This window comes from Lithobates pipiens, unplaced genomic scaffold (assembly GCF_037356315.1).
Source record: "Lithobates pipiens isolate NorthernLeopardFrog02 unplaced genomic scaffold, aLitPip1_a1.2 Scaffold_8, whole genome shotgun sequence".
In the NCBI taxonomy this organism is placed as follows: domain Eukaryota; kingdom Metazoa; phylum Chordata; class Amphibia; order Anura; family Ranidae; genus Lithobates; species Lithobates pipiens.
Genome location: NW_027507903.1, coordinates 63,805,132 through 63,822,873, shown reverse-complemented (window position 1 = coordinate 63,822,873; position 17,742 = coordinate 63,805,132). Strand labels below are relative to the sequence as shown.

At 40.1% G+C, this 17,742-nt stretch overlaps 1 protein-coding gene across 2 annotated transcripts in view; it reads right to left on the bottom strand.

Annotated features, from left to right (window-relative positions):
* The window catches only part of ATP8B4 (ATPase phospholipid transporting 8B4 (putative)), a 531,442-nt gene that overhangs the window by 182,273 nt on the left and 331,427 nt on the right, over positions 1-17,742 (bottom strand). For both annotated transcript variants that reach the window (XM_077470822.1, XM_077470823.1), the window contains exon 10: positions 13,990-14,072. In XM_077470822.1, the coding sequence (XP_077326948.1) occupies positions 13,990-14,072 (83 nt within the window). The remainder of the gene's footprint in view (positions 1-13,989; positions 14,073-17,742) is intronic.

Genomic DNA, 17,742 nt, shown 5'->3' with positions numbered 1-17,742 from the left:
TTCTCTCTTCTATGTGGTTGTGTGGAAGCCTACAAATCACATATCAATAGTTCTCAAAAAGTCAAAAAACTCAAAAAGTGCAGGGAATCAGCGTGGACTCTGAGGCTGACAGGTCATCTGAGGCGGTCAACTGTCATGGGATCTAATATCCTGGGAAATCAGCTGGCCACACTAATTGGCAAATGGTGTGGCAGTGCTCTGCAGAATGTCCCTCGACTGTACATGGTTTAGGCACGCTAGCTTAGAAGTCACTGCTCTACCTTTCTTCCTTAGTGCTTTTGGAGCATGGTGTTCCCTGCTCCATCTTCAAGAGGACTAGACCAGGAGATGCTACTAATAGATGAGTGGTGTCCTCATATGCTGTGTAACCAGCTGATATACAGTGAGAGATGCTGCAGATGCAGACGATGCTTTTATTTTCCTTGAATGTCCCCCTTAGGCCTCATCCAGACAAGGCGGCTCCGCTTGCACGGAGTCCACCTCTGTCCGCCGGCTCAGCGGGAGATCTCTCCATTGATCTCCGCTGAGCCAGCGGATGACAGGTCCCTCTCTGCTCACTGAGCGGGGAGGGGCTTATCGAACGCCACTGTATTCTACGGAGAGATTGGATGAAAACAGACAGCATGTCTGTTTTCATCAGATCTCACCCGATCCGATAGCTACGGATCCGGGCATAGGGCCATCCATCTGCTTTTGGTGGATCGGACCGGGTCGGATGCCAGCTGACATGTCACCGCTGGCATCTGTCACTCCACAGACCAGCATGGAGCGCCCATTCAGGTCGACCGTCAAAACTGACAGGTGGACCTGAACGGTCCGACAGTGTGAAAGGGGCCTTAGAGCTACAGTGACTGGACTTCCAAGTGCACTTGTAGTGCAAAGTGGTTTTGCCTTTCGTAAATAACCCCCGATGTTTGTTTTTAGGGCATAAACACCTAAAGGGGAAAAAAATTAGATATTGTTTTAAGGATGGTATTTAGAAGGGCTACCACTCGGCACAGCACCCTAAAGATCGCAACCATCATTGTAGTAGCTGGGGCTCCCACAGAGATTTACTGCTTGCGCAATCAGGAATCACTTATGCATACACCCAGTGTAAGTATGCATATGTGATTCCTGATTGCGCAAGCAGTAAATCTGGCCCAATGTAACTTTGCAAAATATATCAATCATGGAATTCAGTTTCAAAGTTTTTACACAAGCTGAACAAGCATTAGAAGCACTTTAAAGCAAGCCCCCACTCCTTAGTAGCTACAGGCATTGTGGATAAATTCATAACAGAAGCACTGAAATCAAAAAGTTTTTTACACTATTATTTCTTTAGAGAGCAAAAACTGTAAACACACAGCAAGTGTTCCTACGCTGCAAGAAACCATCACAAACCTGACTTTTTTACTCTTTATTGTAATCCTTGTGGATAAATAACTTCACAGTGCAAGCAACAAGAGATATCAAAGATAGCTTGCTTTAAAGAGCTTTAACTGCTTGTTTAGCATATGTAAAATAATGCCCGTAGCCTGAGCACAGGTGCAAGAGAAAGCTGCTGTCATTACACATTGTAGATATAGAGAAAAGCTACGTTGCAGAGGAAAATATTACATATTACTACATACACAGCTACTTCTTCCTGATTTGCACAGCTACACAGTGATTCTCGATTTACAACTTCTTCTCACAATGCAATGAGAATCAGCCAACACATTAAAACCCATTCACTCTCAATATGCCTGATATTTCAATAGCTAATAAACAAGGAGGTCAATTGTCTGGTTTTACAAAGAGGCATTGTAAAGGAGTTATAGCAGAGCTGCAGCCCCCCACCGAAAATTTTTAAGTCAGCAGCTACAAATACTTAAAGAGGGATTTCACCTAAAAAAAAAAATATTAAAAGCCAGCAGCTATAAATACTACAGCTGCTGACTTTTAATAAATGGACACCCACCTGTCCCGGGTTCCAGCGATGCCGGCAGCCGAGGCCGATCGATCGCTCGGCTCTTGGCTGCTGCCGTCACCATTCTACGTGAGGGAATCAGGAAGTAAAGCGAATCGGCTTCACTTCCCGGTTTCCTACTGCACATGCACAAGTCGCACAGCGCAATAGGAATTGTTCGCGCTGTCACTGGGACCCGTGTGTGTCCCAGCAGACAGCGCGGCAGGACAGGAAATGACACCCGGAAGTCTTTGACAGGTATCTCCACCCCCCTCCCCCCTGTAAGGTGCCAATTGTGACACCAGAGGGGGGGAGGGTTCCGATCAGCGGAAGTTCCACTTTAGGGTGGCCCCGCTTTAACTATCCAGGGATCCCGCAATGTCAGCACTCATCTGATTTTTTAATCGGCTCTCGGGTGCTGCCGCCACTATTCCTTGTAAGGGAAACAGGCAGTGAAGCCGTACATATTCACAGGTGGTTCCCTACTGTGCATGCCTAAAGTGCACTGTGCTTTATGAATGGCCCGGAAGAGGAGGACGGAGCAGGGCCAAACTTCCAGAAGTGGGGATGGGTACCTGTCAAAAACAGGTACCAGCTCCCCCGAAAGGTGCCAAATGTGGCAAACAGGTACCAGCTCCCCGAAAGGTGCCAAATGTGGCAGCTAAAGGAGCGGGGGGCAAACAAGTGGAGCGTCCCCTTTTGGGTGGAGCTCCCCTTTAAAGTGTCACTAAACCCACATCATAATAAACTACCAATAAATGATGTATTACATGCAGTTCATATGCACTCAGTCACTATGAGATTTGTTTTCTATATTCTGCAAAAATCCTGGATGATCTTGCTGCTCTCTATCTCGACCTTCTTTTCATGTCCCCAATTCAGCTAGGGATTTTGCAGATGTGGTAGCAACTCTGCACATGCTTAGTTTCTATGCTAAGCATTTATTCCCCATCACATCTGAGCAGCCCATGTGGTCACACTCATTGAGCAAACAAGCAGGACAAAACTCTGGATAGCCGCACACTGGAAAAAGGCTTGAAATCCCATCTTTAACTGAAACAACATGGGTCACATCAAAACAAAATCAAAAAATCCACAGCAAAGGGAATAACAGGGTACAGGAAAAACTGACGCGTTTCACACCGTAATCAGTGCTTACTCATAGCTAACCATCTTTCAAGCAAACATCAAGTATATAGCATAAAAAATAAAAAGAGGCAAGGCATATCACATAAATGAAAGATTGAAGGCAATTACATACAGCTGAATCGCACTTGCAATTAGATCCTAGCATGTGCTGTCAAGCAGTGAAAATACTCAAGAAAACTTGAAAGAAAGCAAAAAGAAAAAAAATCTTTTTGACCAAAAATCTAACCAAAATGTAACTCTTGGTGAAAATAGAAATGATTTAAAAGATGATGCAGGCATACATCACCTTGTACAGATGTGTATGTCTGTTTAATGATCTCCCAGCCCATGGATTCAATATTGAGTTGGCCCACCCTTTGCCGCTATAACAACTTCAACTCTTCTGAGAAGGCTGTCCACAAGGTTTAGGAGTGTGTCTATGGGAATGTTTGTCCATTCTTTCAGAAGCGCATTTGTGAAGTCAGGCACTGGTGTTGGACAAGAAGGCCTGGCTCGCAGTCTCTGCTCTAATTTATCCCAAAGGTGTTCTATTGGGTTGAGGTCAGGACTCTATGCAGGCTAGTCAAGTTCCCCCACCTCAAACAGCAGACAGTCTGGGAAAGAGCTGAGTCATATGACAGCTGTATATTGATTAGAAAAAGGGTACTTGATTTTTTTTTTATTAAAATAATTACAGTGGCCTTATCCACATACAGAAATAGAAGGGAAATTAAACAGTATGTGTTTAGTAGCACTTTAATGTTACATAAAAATATGCTAAAGTAAACACTGCAATCTGAAAGAATGCTCCGACATCGTGGCTCCAACCATAACCCACCTCATAAACCGATCATTCCACGAAGGGATTGTTCCCAGCATCCTCAAACAAGGCATCGTCAAACCTCTACTCAAGAAACCAAACCTGGACCCTCAGGATCCAAACAACCGTAGGCCAATTACAAGCCTCAACACCATTTCTAAGATCATGGAGAAATCTGTAGTACATCAGCTACAACTTCACCTGGATACTCACAAACTCCTGGACCCGCTGCAATCAGGCTTCCGCCCGGGTCATGGAACAGAAACAGCTCTCCTCAAGATTTGGGATGACGCCCTCGAAGCGGCAGATGACGGAGAGCCGTGTCTCCTCGTACTGCTAGACCTAAGTGCAGCGTTTGATACAGTAGATCACAATACTCTACTCGTCCGCCTCACAGAAGTAGCCGGAGTCCAAGACATAGATCTCCATTGGTTCGCGTCCTTCCTAGGAAATCGGTCACAGACAGTGAAACTAGGAAAATTCCTCTCCGAAACTCGGGCAGTCACCTGTGGAGTCCCTCAAGGCTCTCCATTGTCACCCGTTCTCTTCAACATTTACATTCGCCCACTCCTTCAAATCATCAGATGCTCAGATCTCTGCTTCCACTCTTACGCTGACGACACGCAACTTTATTTCCGGATCAATGGAAAAAAAGATCACCAACAACAACTTGAAAACTGCCTCAAATCAATAGAGGACTGGATGACCACCAACTCCCTCCAGCTGAACCAATCAAAGACAGAGCTTCTTATCTTACACCCAAATCATAAGCCCGCAACCAAAACCTCCTGGTCTCCACCAACCGTCTTTGGGCAGACTATCTCCCCAAAGACCAAAGCGAAGAGTCTCGGGGTTATTTTAGACGCACAAATGTCAATGGATGCGCAAATAGGAGCAGTAGTCAGTGGATCTCACCATCTGCTGCGCATGCTTCGCAGACTCATCCCTTTTATCCCAAAGAATGACAAAGCAGTGGTAGTTGGAACAATCATTAATTCACGACTGGACTACGCAAACTCGCTTTACATAGGATTACCACAATATCAACTTGCGCGATTACAACTGATCCAAAACACGGCGGCAAGGCTGATAACAGGAAAAAAACCCTGGGAATCCATTTCTCCTTCACTGAGGAGCTTACATTGGCTAACCGTAAAAAATCGGATCACGTTCAAGACCCTTTGCCTCACCCACAAATGCGTGCATAGAGAAGCTCCGCAATACCTAATGGAGAAAATAAATCATTACACACCAAACCGCAGTCTTCGATCAGCCAACAAAAACCTCCTCCTCGTGCCCAAAGCCCGGTATAAATCCAAGGGGGATCGGAGATTCGCTGTCCAAGGGCCTCGGCTATGGAATGCTCTACCAATAAACATCCGCCTGGAAGAAAATCACCTGGCTTTTAGGAAAAAACTCAAGACCTTCCTCTTTTAGCAGATGATCAAAGCTCGCCACAGCGCCTAGAGGCGATTCAGTTCGCATTGTGCGCTATATAAGTATTTCATTCATTCATTCATTCATTAATAATTTAAAGTATGCACTTATATTGTCCCCTTAATGGGTGTCTGGTAACATTCGGGAGTATCACTAAATCATACTGTATCAAATTTTGGAACACTGAAACAATGTAATGACAGATAAAACACAGCAGCTTTTTAAAAAACATATATTGCTATGCCAGTTAATGGTGCTAGCATCCACTGTAGTAAACACTGTGAGTTTATTGAAATCAAGCACCATACTTTAGGGGTTATCTCATAGTCCCAGCCTCGTTTCATACCAGCGTTAAAGTGATACTAAAGTCTCGTTTTTTGGGGAGGGGTTTAGCAAAAAAAATTTTAACAAATCCACTGCTCTGTGCGGTGGATTTGCACTTCGGTGCTCCTCATGTGGATATCCCATGATTTAACACACCGTGGAGGAGGCTCTTCTACTGGACACCAGGATCAAAGGCAGATTTTGTTACATGCACTTTACCCCTGCAGGGGCGCAGCTATCTGGTGAGTGTGGAACCGAGAGAGGAGCACGAGTGCTAATTCACTTTTCTGCACAGGAGATGTGATCAATTTACTGCATAAGTCACTTTGGAATACTGTGAAAAGTCACTAATAAAGGACATTATTTATATTAGTCACTTTGGAAAACGATATAAAGCACAATTATATATATGCATTTCATGCTGCCATTTAAATATCACCATCTAATTTTCCCAACACTTTATATGTATGTTTATTTAACTGCTTAAGGACCGCCTCACACCGATACACGTCGGAAGAATGGCACGGCTGGGCACAATCACGTACCTGTACATGGCTCTTTAAGTGCCCAGCCGTGGTTCGGCCGGCGGCGCGCTTCCGACCTGGTCCTGAGCTCCATGACCGTGGCCGCAGGACCAGCGGACCCAGTCGCCGCTGGTGTCCCGCGATTGGGTCACAGAGCTGAAGAACGAGGAGATGTCTGTGTAAACAACCCTCTCCCCGTGCTTCCTACAGTGGCTGTCACCAATCGTCTGTTCCCTGTTATAGGGAAAGATGATCAGTGACGTCACATGCCAGGCCACGCCCCCTACAATTAAAAAAACACATAACATCACACATAACCCCTACACTGCCCCCTAGTGGTTAACTCCTTCACTGCCAGTGTCATTTACACAGGAACCAGTGCATTTAAATAGCACTGATTGCTGTATAAATGACAATGGTCCCAAAAATGTGTCAAAAATATCCGATGTGTCCGCCATAATGCCGCAGTCACAATAAAAATTGCTGATCGCCGCCATTACTAGTAAAAAAAAAATTTATGAAAATGCTATAAAACTATCCCCTATTTTGTAAACACTATAACTTTTGCGCAAACCAATCAATAATCGCTAATTGCGATTTTTTTAATCAAAAATATGCAGAAGAATACATATCAGCCTAAACTGAGGGAAAAAAAATTATCACATTTAGCAAAAAGTTAAAAATATTGAATTTTTTTCAAAATTGTCGCTCTTTTTGTTTATAGCACAAAAAATAAAAACCGCAGAGGTGATCAAATACCACCAAAAGAAAGCTCTATTTGTGGGGAAAAAAAAGGATGCCAATTTTGTATGGGAGCCACGTCGCGTGACCGTGTAATTGTCAGTTAAAGCGACGCAGTGCCGAATCGCAAAAAGGGGCTTGGTCCTTTGGCTGCAAATTGGTCCAGGGCTTAAGTGGTTAAGGATTGTCCGATATTTGGTACATACAAGCATTTGCACTTTTTTTGATAAGAGTCTGCATATATACGAAGGTTTATGCACTGCAGCACACATCAGGTTTTTGATTTGACTGCAAGTGGTCACTACACCTTTGAGTTCTTTTGGCAGAGCCATTTCACCCTTTTACAGGTATATATTATATTAATACTTCACTAGTGGAATTCCAAGGGGATGCAACAGCCACATTCATACCTAAGTGTGGAATTAAACATATCTCATACAAGAAAGTCTTTCCTTGCCAACAAGGGTTTCTCTACCAAGTCATGTTTTGCTTAGGGATCAAACATTTATTTTACTTACTGAACTGCAACACAATTTATAATATTTCTTTTTTTTTCTGGATTTTTGGTTGATATTCTGTCACTATCATTTAAAATACACCTATGATAAAAATCACAGAACCTTCAAGAGGGCAAACTTACAAAATCTGTAGGGCATCAAATAATTATTTTCCTCACTGTAGGAACAGTTTTCATTGTTAACACATAGATCATCTAATGATACATTCACTCCTTTTCACTAATCAAAATGGCCAATAATAACAAAACAGCTGCTCTGATATCATTTAGAAATCCTCATACTCACAAGTTGATAGCAAAATGCTATAAAATCCCACCATGAAATATAAGCATCATATGGACCTGTCAAGGAGATTGGTGTTTCTTTTTGTCCTATATCCATGCTGTCTCAATTATTATCATTTACTAGGATCATCCACATACCACAGAGACCTAAGTGCTCTGTATGCAAAAGGTTTTTAGCATATGTTATTCAATAGTGCAGAAATACAAAACTATGATTATCGTTTGAACCAATCCAAAAAAGTAGCTGAATATTTCGATCAGGTAGGAGGTTAAAAAAACTTTGAAGGCATGCAGACCTATTTCTGCAGTTACAAGATTAATTAATATTGTTTCATAAATTAAATAGAGGACAGTAGTTTCCTTCATGCCTCTAACAAAAAACACATTTTCCTAATTTATTTAAGCAACTGCTTTTCAGCAGAAAATATTGCTTGTCTCCTTAAAGCTGAACTCCAGGCAAATCTAAAAAGCAAAAATGAAGTGATGTATTTATTGAAACATTATTAAATGTATCATTTTTAAAGCTGACAGTACAAATGTCTGAATTAGATTAATTTGCCAACAATGAATATACCGATATGTCTTTTACAATCATTGTAAGTGAACGAGATCAAATTGGCTAGAAGGTTACAGTTGTTCTAAAGTTGATCTTGTAGTGTTTGAGGACCTTATTGATGAAACTGATAAAGCTTTATGGTTTAAGGTAGTAATGGCAAAAAAATAAAAAATCTGTAAAATGACTGTCTGCTTTTCTTTCAACTCCTAAGAAAAAAGTTATTTAAAATGATTTATAGTGTAACTAAATGCAAAACTTATTTTTTTTACATTTTGGATAGAGTAGGGGAGGGTTCCAACCCCTTTAGTTTTGTTTTATTTGCCATCTGTGTCCCATAGGGAAGATTTCCTTTCACTTTCTGCCCCATAGCCAAAACAGGAAGAGAGATGAAATTCCTCCAAAGTAATAAAATCTTGCTGTGTCACCAGAACTAGTTGTTGCCTTATGAGTTCCTTATGAGTCCCCATTGGAAGATTTCCCCTCTATTACTGTTCTGGTGGCAAAATTTGTAAATTTCTATTGCTTTCACTTTCAATGATAATGGTACACAGGACAAATGGAGAGGGTGAACTTTCCTAATGGCAGCACAAACCGCAATAAAAACCTGTCAGGGTCATCCCTAGCAAAGCGCCCTTTTCTCATATTGATGAAGACAAGGGCCTCTTCCCCACAACCCTGGCCTGGTGGTTGTTGGGGTGCAGGGAGTGACTTATCGGAATATGGAAGTGCCCCAAGATCCCACCCCCCCTCCTTTGTGAATGTTTAGGGGTACATAGTACCCCTATTCACTCACCAAAAAATGAGAAGTATAAAAAAAACTAAAAACAAACTAAAAAGCACAACATTTCTGGCACGTCTTTTATACTTTTTTTTTTTTTAAGTCCCTTGAAGTCCATCCATTGTCACCCCCGACACCCGCTGACAACCACTCCCAGCACTTGGCTCCCGATGACTGACATGCCACTTCCCCCTTGACACTTAAGTAAACATGGGGGTGGCGTCCATGATGTCAAGAGAGGCGGGACCACCCAATGACATAACTGACCAAACATGGATTTGGCAGTGTATGGTCAATTAAGTCACCGAGTTGCCATGCTCCATCATGACGTAATTGACCCCTCTCACCTGACCATAACACATTTTTCCACGTGGCCTCAGAATTTTAAGATGCGTTTAAGGTGGTCAGATGAGACTAAAATTTAATTATTTGGCCTCAACACCAAACAATATGTCTGGTGGAAATCCAATATAGCTCCCCATCCAAATAACACCATTCCTACAGTAAAGCATGGAGGTGGTAATATCCTTTAATTGGTGTATTTCTCTGCAGCAGGGACTGGAGCACTTGTCAGGATAGAAGAAAAATGGATGGGGTAAAATACCATCAAATTCTTGAGGAAAATCTGCTGCCATCTGCAAGAAAGTTGTCAATGGGAAGAAGGTTTACCTTCCAACATAACAATGACCACATAGTGGTTGAAGGAGAAATGATTTGAAGACTGCAGTCCACAAACGGTCACCATCAAATTTAACTGAACTGAAGCAGTTCTGCAAAAAAGAGTGGGCAAATATTGCAAAATCTAGATGTGCAAAGTTAGTGGAGACATATCCCAACAGACTAAAGGCTGTAATTAAAGCAAAATATGATCAGACAATGAACTGACATAAGAAGGGTGATGCTCAGTGATTCTGTTTTTTTTTTTTTTTTTCTGACATGTTGGTGTTATATCTTTCACTTACTTGGATGTTATAAGTTGCACTAGTAAAAAAAAGTAAAAAACAAAAAACTTTGTCTGTCTTCAGTTCAGGCTGCAAAGCAACAAAATGTCATTATTTTAAAGGGGGTGATTCTTTTCTATGCCCACTTTAAGTGGGGCCAGTTTATAACTAAAATAACGACAAAATATGACTTCATCAAGCAAACCTCAGTTTTTTCTCTCTGTGATTGTGATCACTTGTTAGCAGCAAAATTTCAGTATGGCATATATAACCCCCCTTTTCCCAATTTCAAGTGCTCATTATTACAGCAAATTCTTAGCATTTGGGAATACTAAGATACACCATAAAAAAGCTATTTTATTACCACTGAAAACTATGTAAAAAAATAACCATATTTGGATTTTTTGGATTATAAACAAAAATTAACAAACGGTTTGGCATAAACACTATGCAAAGAATTAACAACATTTATTTAGTGTCTAAATTATTTACTTTATATCATCCTTTTTTCTTTTATTAGCCCAATGACATTTCGAAAAAAGGCTGGGTTCCATTACTAATATATGGCATTATTAATTGACAAGTTGATTTTGGAAAGCATTATATCAACATGATGATTCTTAAAGTATTTTTTCCCTGGGACTTTTTTTTTTTTTTTTACTTGGAAAAGGCACCAGATTGCAATGGATTCCAACTCATGTCTAAACAATATCTCAAGAAATCTCTCCACAAGCTGCACTGCAGAAAAGACATCACATTTTCCCAAGAACCATCCAGACTATTTCAGAGAATGTGGATTTCAAAATAAATAAGGATAAACCAAGATCACTCTTGTGGCACGGATGGGTAATTATGATGGTGTTTTGCTTTTCATGTTATCTAAACAGGCAACAGAACTATCCACAATAGCATTCAAACTCAAGGACATTTTATTCTCGGCTATTGCTAAAATGATCTGTGCAACTGTATTGTTCCCATCCCTTGAGTACAGTAGAAGCAGCTACTTTGAGAGTTAAATACAATAACAACCTATAAAATCAGCAGGCCTCAATAATGGTATACATTCTTGTATGTACTATACAGTATTATGAGTTTATTGGCACATTCAGCATGTCCAATGGCATTCAGAGTCACCTGAACAAAGATCATAGGGATATGCTTCTGAACACATGTTAGACCTGTAGTGTTGCATGAACCCTATAAAAAGCCAAAATCTGAAAAAATGTATAACAAATTACATCAGTTTGTCATGTGAATGACAGTTTGCATCATTACAGAGCTTGAAGCTTGTCATACCATTTTGTCATGGCCCTTAAAGTCTTGTTTAGTTTTGTTATGGGTCAATCGGGGTCAGGCCAGGATCTACACAAGGGACAGCTCCAGACTGATGGTGACCCGCAAACATGTAAGCAGCTGTTGTGTGCTTCAACAATCTACCATCCATGTAATACTGAAAGGTCAAACTCAGGTGGACCCTGTCCTTGAATGAATCATAGTCATTCTGATGTCACCCCATAAAGCTGTTGCTTTGAATGTAGATTAATCACTTCCCACCCGGCCTACAGCTGACTGACGGCTGGGAAGTGGTTCAATTATCCTGACTGGGCGTCTCATGATGTCTCCAGCAGGATAACATGCCGCGGCGATCGCGAGTGCGGCATGTCAGTCTGACATGCCACATCTCCTATCGTGGTACGAAGCCTCTAGCAGAGGCTTCTTACCACGTGATCAGCTGTGACCAATCACAACTGATCATTGTGTGAACCAAGAAGTGCCGTTAAACAGCATTCCTCTGTTCATGCTGACAGGGAGAGCTGATCAGCACTTCATACTGTTGGGGGGGGGGGGGGGGGGGGTGTGCTGATAATCAGCACATTGATTATCAGCACAGCCCCATCAGATGTGCCATCCCAGCTGCTAAAAAGTGCCCATAAGCTGCCAGTCAGTGCCCCATAAAAAACCCAATCAGTGCCCATATAAGTGCCAATTAGTGCCCACCACATTGCCAGTCAGTGCCCATCACAGTACCAATCAGTGCCCAGCATTAAAACCTGAACCTCATCAGTGCTGCCCATCAGTGCCACCTGTCAGTGCCAATCAGTACCACCTATCAGTGCCAATCATTGCCCATTACAGCCGATCAGTGCCCATCAGTGCCACCTATCAGTGCTGCATATCAGTGCCCATCTGTGCCCATCTGTGCTGCATATCAGTGCCAAACAATTCTACATATCAGTGCCTTATCAGTGCCAACTCATCAGTGCAGGAGAAAACAAAATTTAATAAACAAAACGAAGAAAAATGTTTTTTTTTTTCCCACAAAATTTCAGTCTTTGTTAGTTCGTTTAGCAAAAAATAAAAAACGCAGAGGTGATCAAATACCACCAAAAGAAAGCTCTATTTGTGGGAAAAAAAATGATAAATTTTGTTTGGTTACAGTGTAGCATGATTGCGTAATTGTCATTCAAAATGCGACAGATCTGAAAGCTGAAAATTGTCTTGGGCGGGAAGGGGCAAAAGTATCCTGTATTGAAGTGGTTAACACACCAAAACATGGATTAGCCACCTAACAAATAATGGAGTCAGGATGTGTTCAAGACACAGAGAGAGACACTGGTTTCCAGAATTTGTTCAAAAAAGTTCTAAGACATAATTTGGTGTAAATGCAACCTCAAGTCTGAAATAATTATTTGAACAAGGTGGTCCAGATTTGCAGGACATCAGAGAACTCTGATAATGTAAAGAATCGGGGGAATTATCTGCATAGATAAAAAGCCTTTTCTTCTTTAAACTCCATCTGGAGAGCACATGTCACATTGATAGTGAGCAGGGCTAAGGAACCCTGGAGGAGGATGAAGGATTTTGGTGTGAATGACCCACTTGTCTAAGAGCATCCATTACTGTTTCCTTTTCTCGAATTGTACCACCTATCATTCCCCAGGTCATATTGTTGCACATGCAACTTTAATTTTGAAGACAAATGAAGGCATCGTTTCAGTAGGCAGCAGAGATAAGTTTCAGTAGGGAAGAATAAAGGTCATGAGGTGGGAGTTAATGCTATAGCTTTAAGTTAAATGTCAAAAGGAGAAAAAGAGACATCCAGACACGTGAAAAAAAAAGAAGGATAACTGATAAACCGCAAAATATCTTGCACTTGTATATTTGGGATTAGAATAAGGGTAATGCATATTAAATAATGTATTATTTTATATGTCATTATATAGAGAGAACTATTTGATTCCAATAAGTTTACATTTTGGATGAGAAGGGCATAATGTGGAAAAAAGTTCCTGGTATTGAGAAATGGAGAAAGAAAACTAACACTGACCATTGATTTAGACAGATATCATCAACCATTTCCTTTTTTTTTTAAAATAACTTTTTTTTTTATATTATCACATTTTTCACAGTAGTTACATGCTAACCAAACCGTTAGAGATAGAACAAGCATCATAACCAACATTTCTAACAAACATAAAATCTGCATTGTAATAGCAAATAAAAAATCATCGGCTATGATAAAGCGAGTAAAGAAAAATACAAAGATATGAGAGAGAAAATAGTATTTTAACAACCACATAAAGTATATCAAATGGTAATCAAACATTTTTATTTTGAAGAATAAATTCAGTTTTTCTGTTTAGTATTGTTTGGGCTCTCCTAAAATGGAATTAGCAACATCAAATTTTGCAGGAACATCATTCCAGTTACCTCACAAAAAATAAATGACTCAAGCATTACGAGATAATGGTGAACCTAATCCCTTGAAAATTACACACCCAAATGTGGTAAATTCAGGATTTTGCTTAATTTTGTAAAAAATAAAATTATCCTAAATGTAATCTAGTGACTTCAAGGTCCCTAGAGCTGGAAAAAAAGCAACAATGGGCATTTTTTGATGAAAAATATGATGACATTTGTGCTAGCTTTACACATGAAATAATCACATCTGTGTTACCAACCCAGCACAGAACATTTCTTTTTCAAAGTAGTAAGTAAAGCAATTACCGTCAAACTGCGCAAGCCTGGAAATATCTTCTCCAAGGTCTGCTGTCACTGGAAGAGCTTGCCGAACCTTTAAATTTGTTTCCCTACAAACAGCAAGGACATACAGAGCCTATTAATAATTGTATTAATGTTATTATAAACTTGTATGAATATAATATTTCACTACCAACACCGTATTGGACAACAAATGACACATAAAAATGACATGCATTAATTTTCATGATCTAAATTACCAAAATGGCAGATTTGTTGTATGGAAAAAGTAAGAACACCCCATACATTTGCCACCCCTTCAAATATATGAAATTGGAATCCAGCATTCTAGATTAGATGCCCGTTAGTAGAACCTTCTTAGGGAGCATGCAGGTGAAAATTGTTCTATTTAATCTGAAAATATCTAAAGTTGGATGTTCTCTTTGCTATTGACATGTATGATGTCATTACAAGAACAATATAGCTCTCTTAGGCCCACAAAGAAAGTAGTGGATCCCTAAGGGCCTTGCAAGGCTTTAAAAGGATCATCAAATAATTTGAAATAAATCCTTCCATTGTAAGCAAAATAATCTGTGAGTGGCAAAGATTTCAACAACTGCCAGCAAATTCAACCTAAAAGATGACCATCTGATTCTAAAAAATGGTCTCCAAGAACCCAACAATTTCCCGTGGGTTAATCTGGTAACACTTGTAACAGCTTCAGTCAAAGTGCTATCAGAAAGAGATTGCACCATTTCAACCAATATGACAAGCGTGTTAGGAAAAAGTCTTTGCTGTCCAGAAAGAATGTTAAAACAAGATTATAATTTGCGACTAAACACATAAGCAAAGACCATATATATGAGTTGTTTGGTCACAGTAATAGTAGATAGATCTGCTGCAAACCAAATACAGTATTCCAGCAGAAGAACTACCTAACAACTGTGAAGCATGATGGTGGAAACATAGTTTTTGCTTGTTTGGTTGCTTCAGGGCCTAGACAGCTTTTAGTTATGGCGTCAATTAAACATTTTGCATCATATAAAAATATGCTTGATGAGAATGCGACCATCTGTTCAAAAGTTTAACTAAAATGAGCCAGCCTGTCAAAATGACAATGAATGGAGGCACATTAGCGAATCCACCAAGGAATGACTCAAAAAGAAGAAATAGAGAGTTATGGATTGTCCTAGTCAACATCCAGATTTGAATGCCATTGAAATGTTGCAGGGGGATTTTGAAATAGGCACTTCATGCTAGGAAACCCACATAGTTCTTGCAACTAAAGCAATGTTGCATTGAGAGATGGTCAAAAATTGCAGTAAGTCACTCAATAAGTCAATGTCAAAGACTGGTGGGCTGTTATACAAAGTGCCTACAAAAAGGAATTTCTGCTACAGGGGGCCAAGGGTGTACTAACTTTTTCCACAGTATACCATTGCATCTATTAATATTTTAGTTGAATACATAATTGGAAAGGCATTTGGTGTTTGTGCTCAAGTAAATCACCTTTTTGTGTAGGCACTGTATTAATAAAAACCTAATATTTACTTGTTCAGATATGTTAAAAAAAAAAATAACCATTTTAATGGGATGTACTTACCTTTTCACAGGACTATATGTGTGTTGAATTACCATCAGGAATAAATGGCAACACACAAATGCAGTGTATTTAGTTAACAAGCATCAAGTATCGTATGCAGTGTGAAAAGACCCTATTTGTCCTAGACAACTATATGTAGTCAAAGGGAGCAAATGTTTTATTTTCATATTTGTCCTTAACCGGTTCCCGACCGGCGCATGCCGATGTACGTCGGCAGAATGGCACGGGCAGGCATATTGGCATACAGGTACGTCCAATCTTCAATGTCGCCCTGCCATCGTGAGCGCGCGGCCGGCGGCGCGCTCACGTGACGGTTGGGACCCCCGTGAGTCCAGTCGCGGGTCCCGCGGACTCGATCGCCGCAGGCATACCCGCGATCGTCTCACGGGACAGCTGAATGGAGGAAATGCCATGTAAACAACATTTCCCCTTTCTGCCTAGCAACTAGTGATGCTGATCTCTGCGCCATGTGATTGGAGCAGAGATCAGTGTTCACTAAATGAAAGCCCAGCCCCCCCCAGTTAGTAACACACCCCTAGGAATACTTAACCCCTACACTGCCACCCACTGGTTAACCCATTCACTGCCAGTGTCATTTACACAGGAATCACTGCATTTATATAGCAGTGATTACTGTATAAATGACAATGGTCCCAAAAATGTGTCAAAAATGTTCCATGTGTCTGCCGCAATGTCGCAGTCACAATACAAATTGCTGATCGCCGCCATTACTAGTAAAAAAATAATAATAATAAATTATTATTTAAAAATCCCATAAAATTATCCCTATTTTGTAAATGCTATAACTTTTGCGCAAACCAATCAATAATCGCTTATTGCGATTTTTTTTACCAAAAATATGTAGAAGAATACGTATCGGCCTAAACTGAGGGAAATATTTTTTTTATATATATTTGGGGGATATTTTTGTTTATAGGGCAAAAATTAAAAACCGCAGGGGTGATCAAATACCACCAAAAGAAAGCTCTATTTGTGGGGAAAAAAAGGACGTCAATTTTGTTTGGGAGCCATGTTGCATGACCGCGCAATTCTCAGTTAAAGCGACGCAGTGCCGAATCGCAAAAAGTGGTCTGGTCTTTGACCAGCAAAATGGTCCGGTCTGTAAGAGGTTAAATTCCTGAAAATACTTTCTTATCTCTCCATTCAATGCATAACTGTTAGGATTCATGCACACATATTAAAAATAGGTATTTTTTATTTTCTGAGGTGTCGAACGTACCAAGTACAGCATGCAATGCAAGGGAATAGCTGTGGATTTTAGTCCATGTGCATGAACACTTAATGGGAAGTCTGTAAACTGTCTGTGAGTAAAATGTGAGCACTTTTGACTTTAATAGACTTTTTATAATGTAGAATATTATACAAATCCCTTAATTACATAACAAAAACTAAGACTATTTCCAGGAAATGACTATACTCATACCATTGAATTTAAAGAAATTTGATGTTCTTTTATTGTAAACATGTGTGAGATTAACTCATCTAGAGAAGAAATTTCTACAGGTCACACATGATTGGGTATTTAAGGTTCACATTATCTATTATCCTTTACTTTCCCAAGTAAACTGCCTCTACTCCTTTAGTAAATTAACCCAATGTCTACATTACCAAGCTGTGCTGACAGGGAACGTTGTGGGCTACCATAAAAAAATGTAATGCTGTGTTCAATATGACACTTTTTGGTGAAAAGTTTCTTTTGTTTCTTTATATTCTTATAAGAGGCTATACTGTGGCTTTATTCCATCGTGGAATCTCTGCATGCTCCTATTTTAGATTTCCGATAACAGTTTTCTACCTGTGTTTGTCATGCAGACATATACCCTATTTATAAAGATAGGTGCAAGGACTTTGCATAGCTGGTACCACACTACAACAATGTGGATTATAAATCCTTGTATTACAGCCTCTTCTCCTCCTTTAAAGTTCAGAAGATTTGTTCTAGTTGGGCAGGTATGTTTGCAACTTTTACCTAAAAGATGGTAATTTTTTAAAATTAAAATACAACAGTTTTGTTCAAAAGTTTCAAAGACAAGTTTCCAATTTTTCAGTTCTGAGATAACGGTTTGATTCTTTATAAATGTGGTAAAAAAAAGAGCTGTTATCCAAGCTCTGAAAAGTTGTGTACCAGGGCATGCAAATTCCATTATAAAACTTCT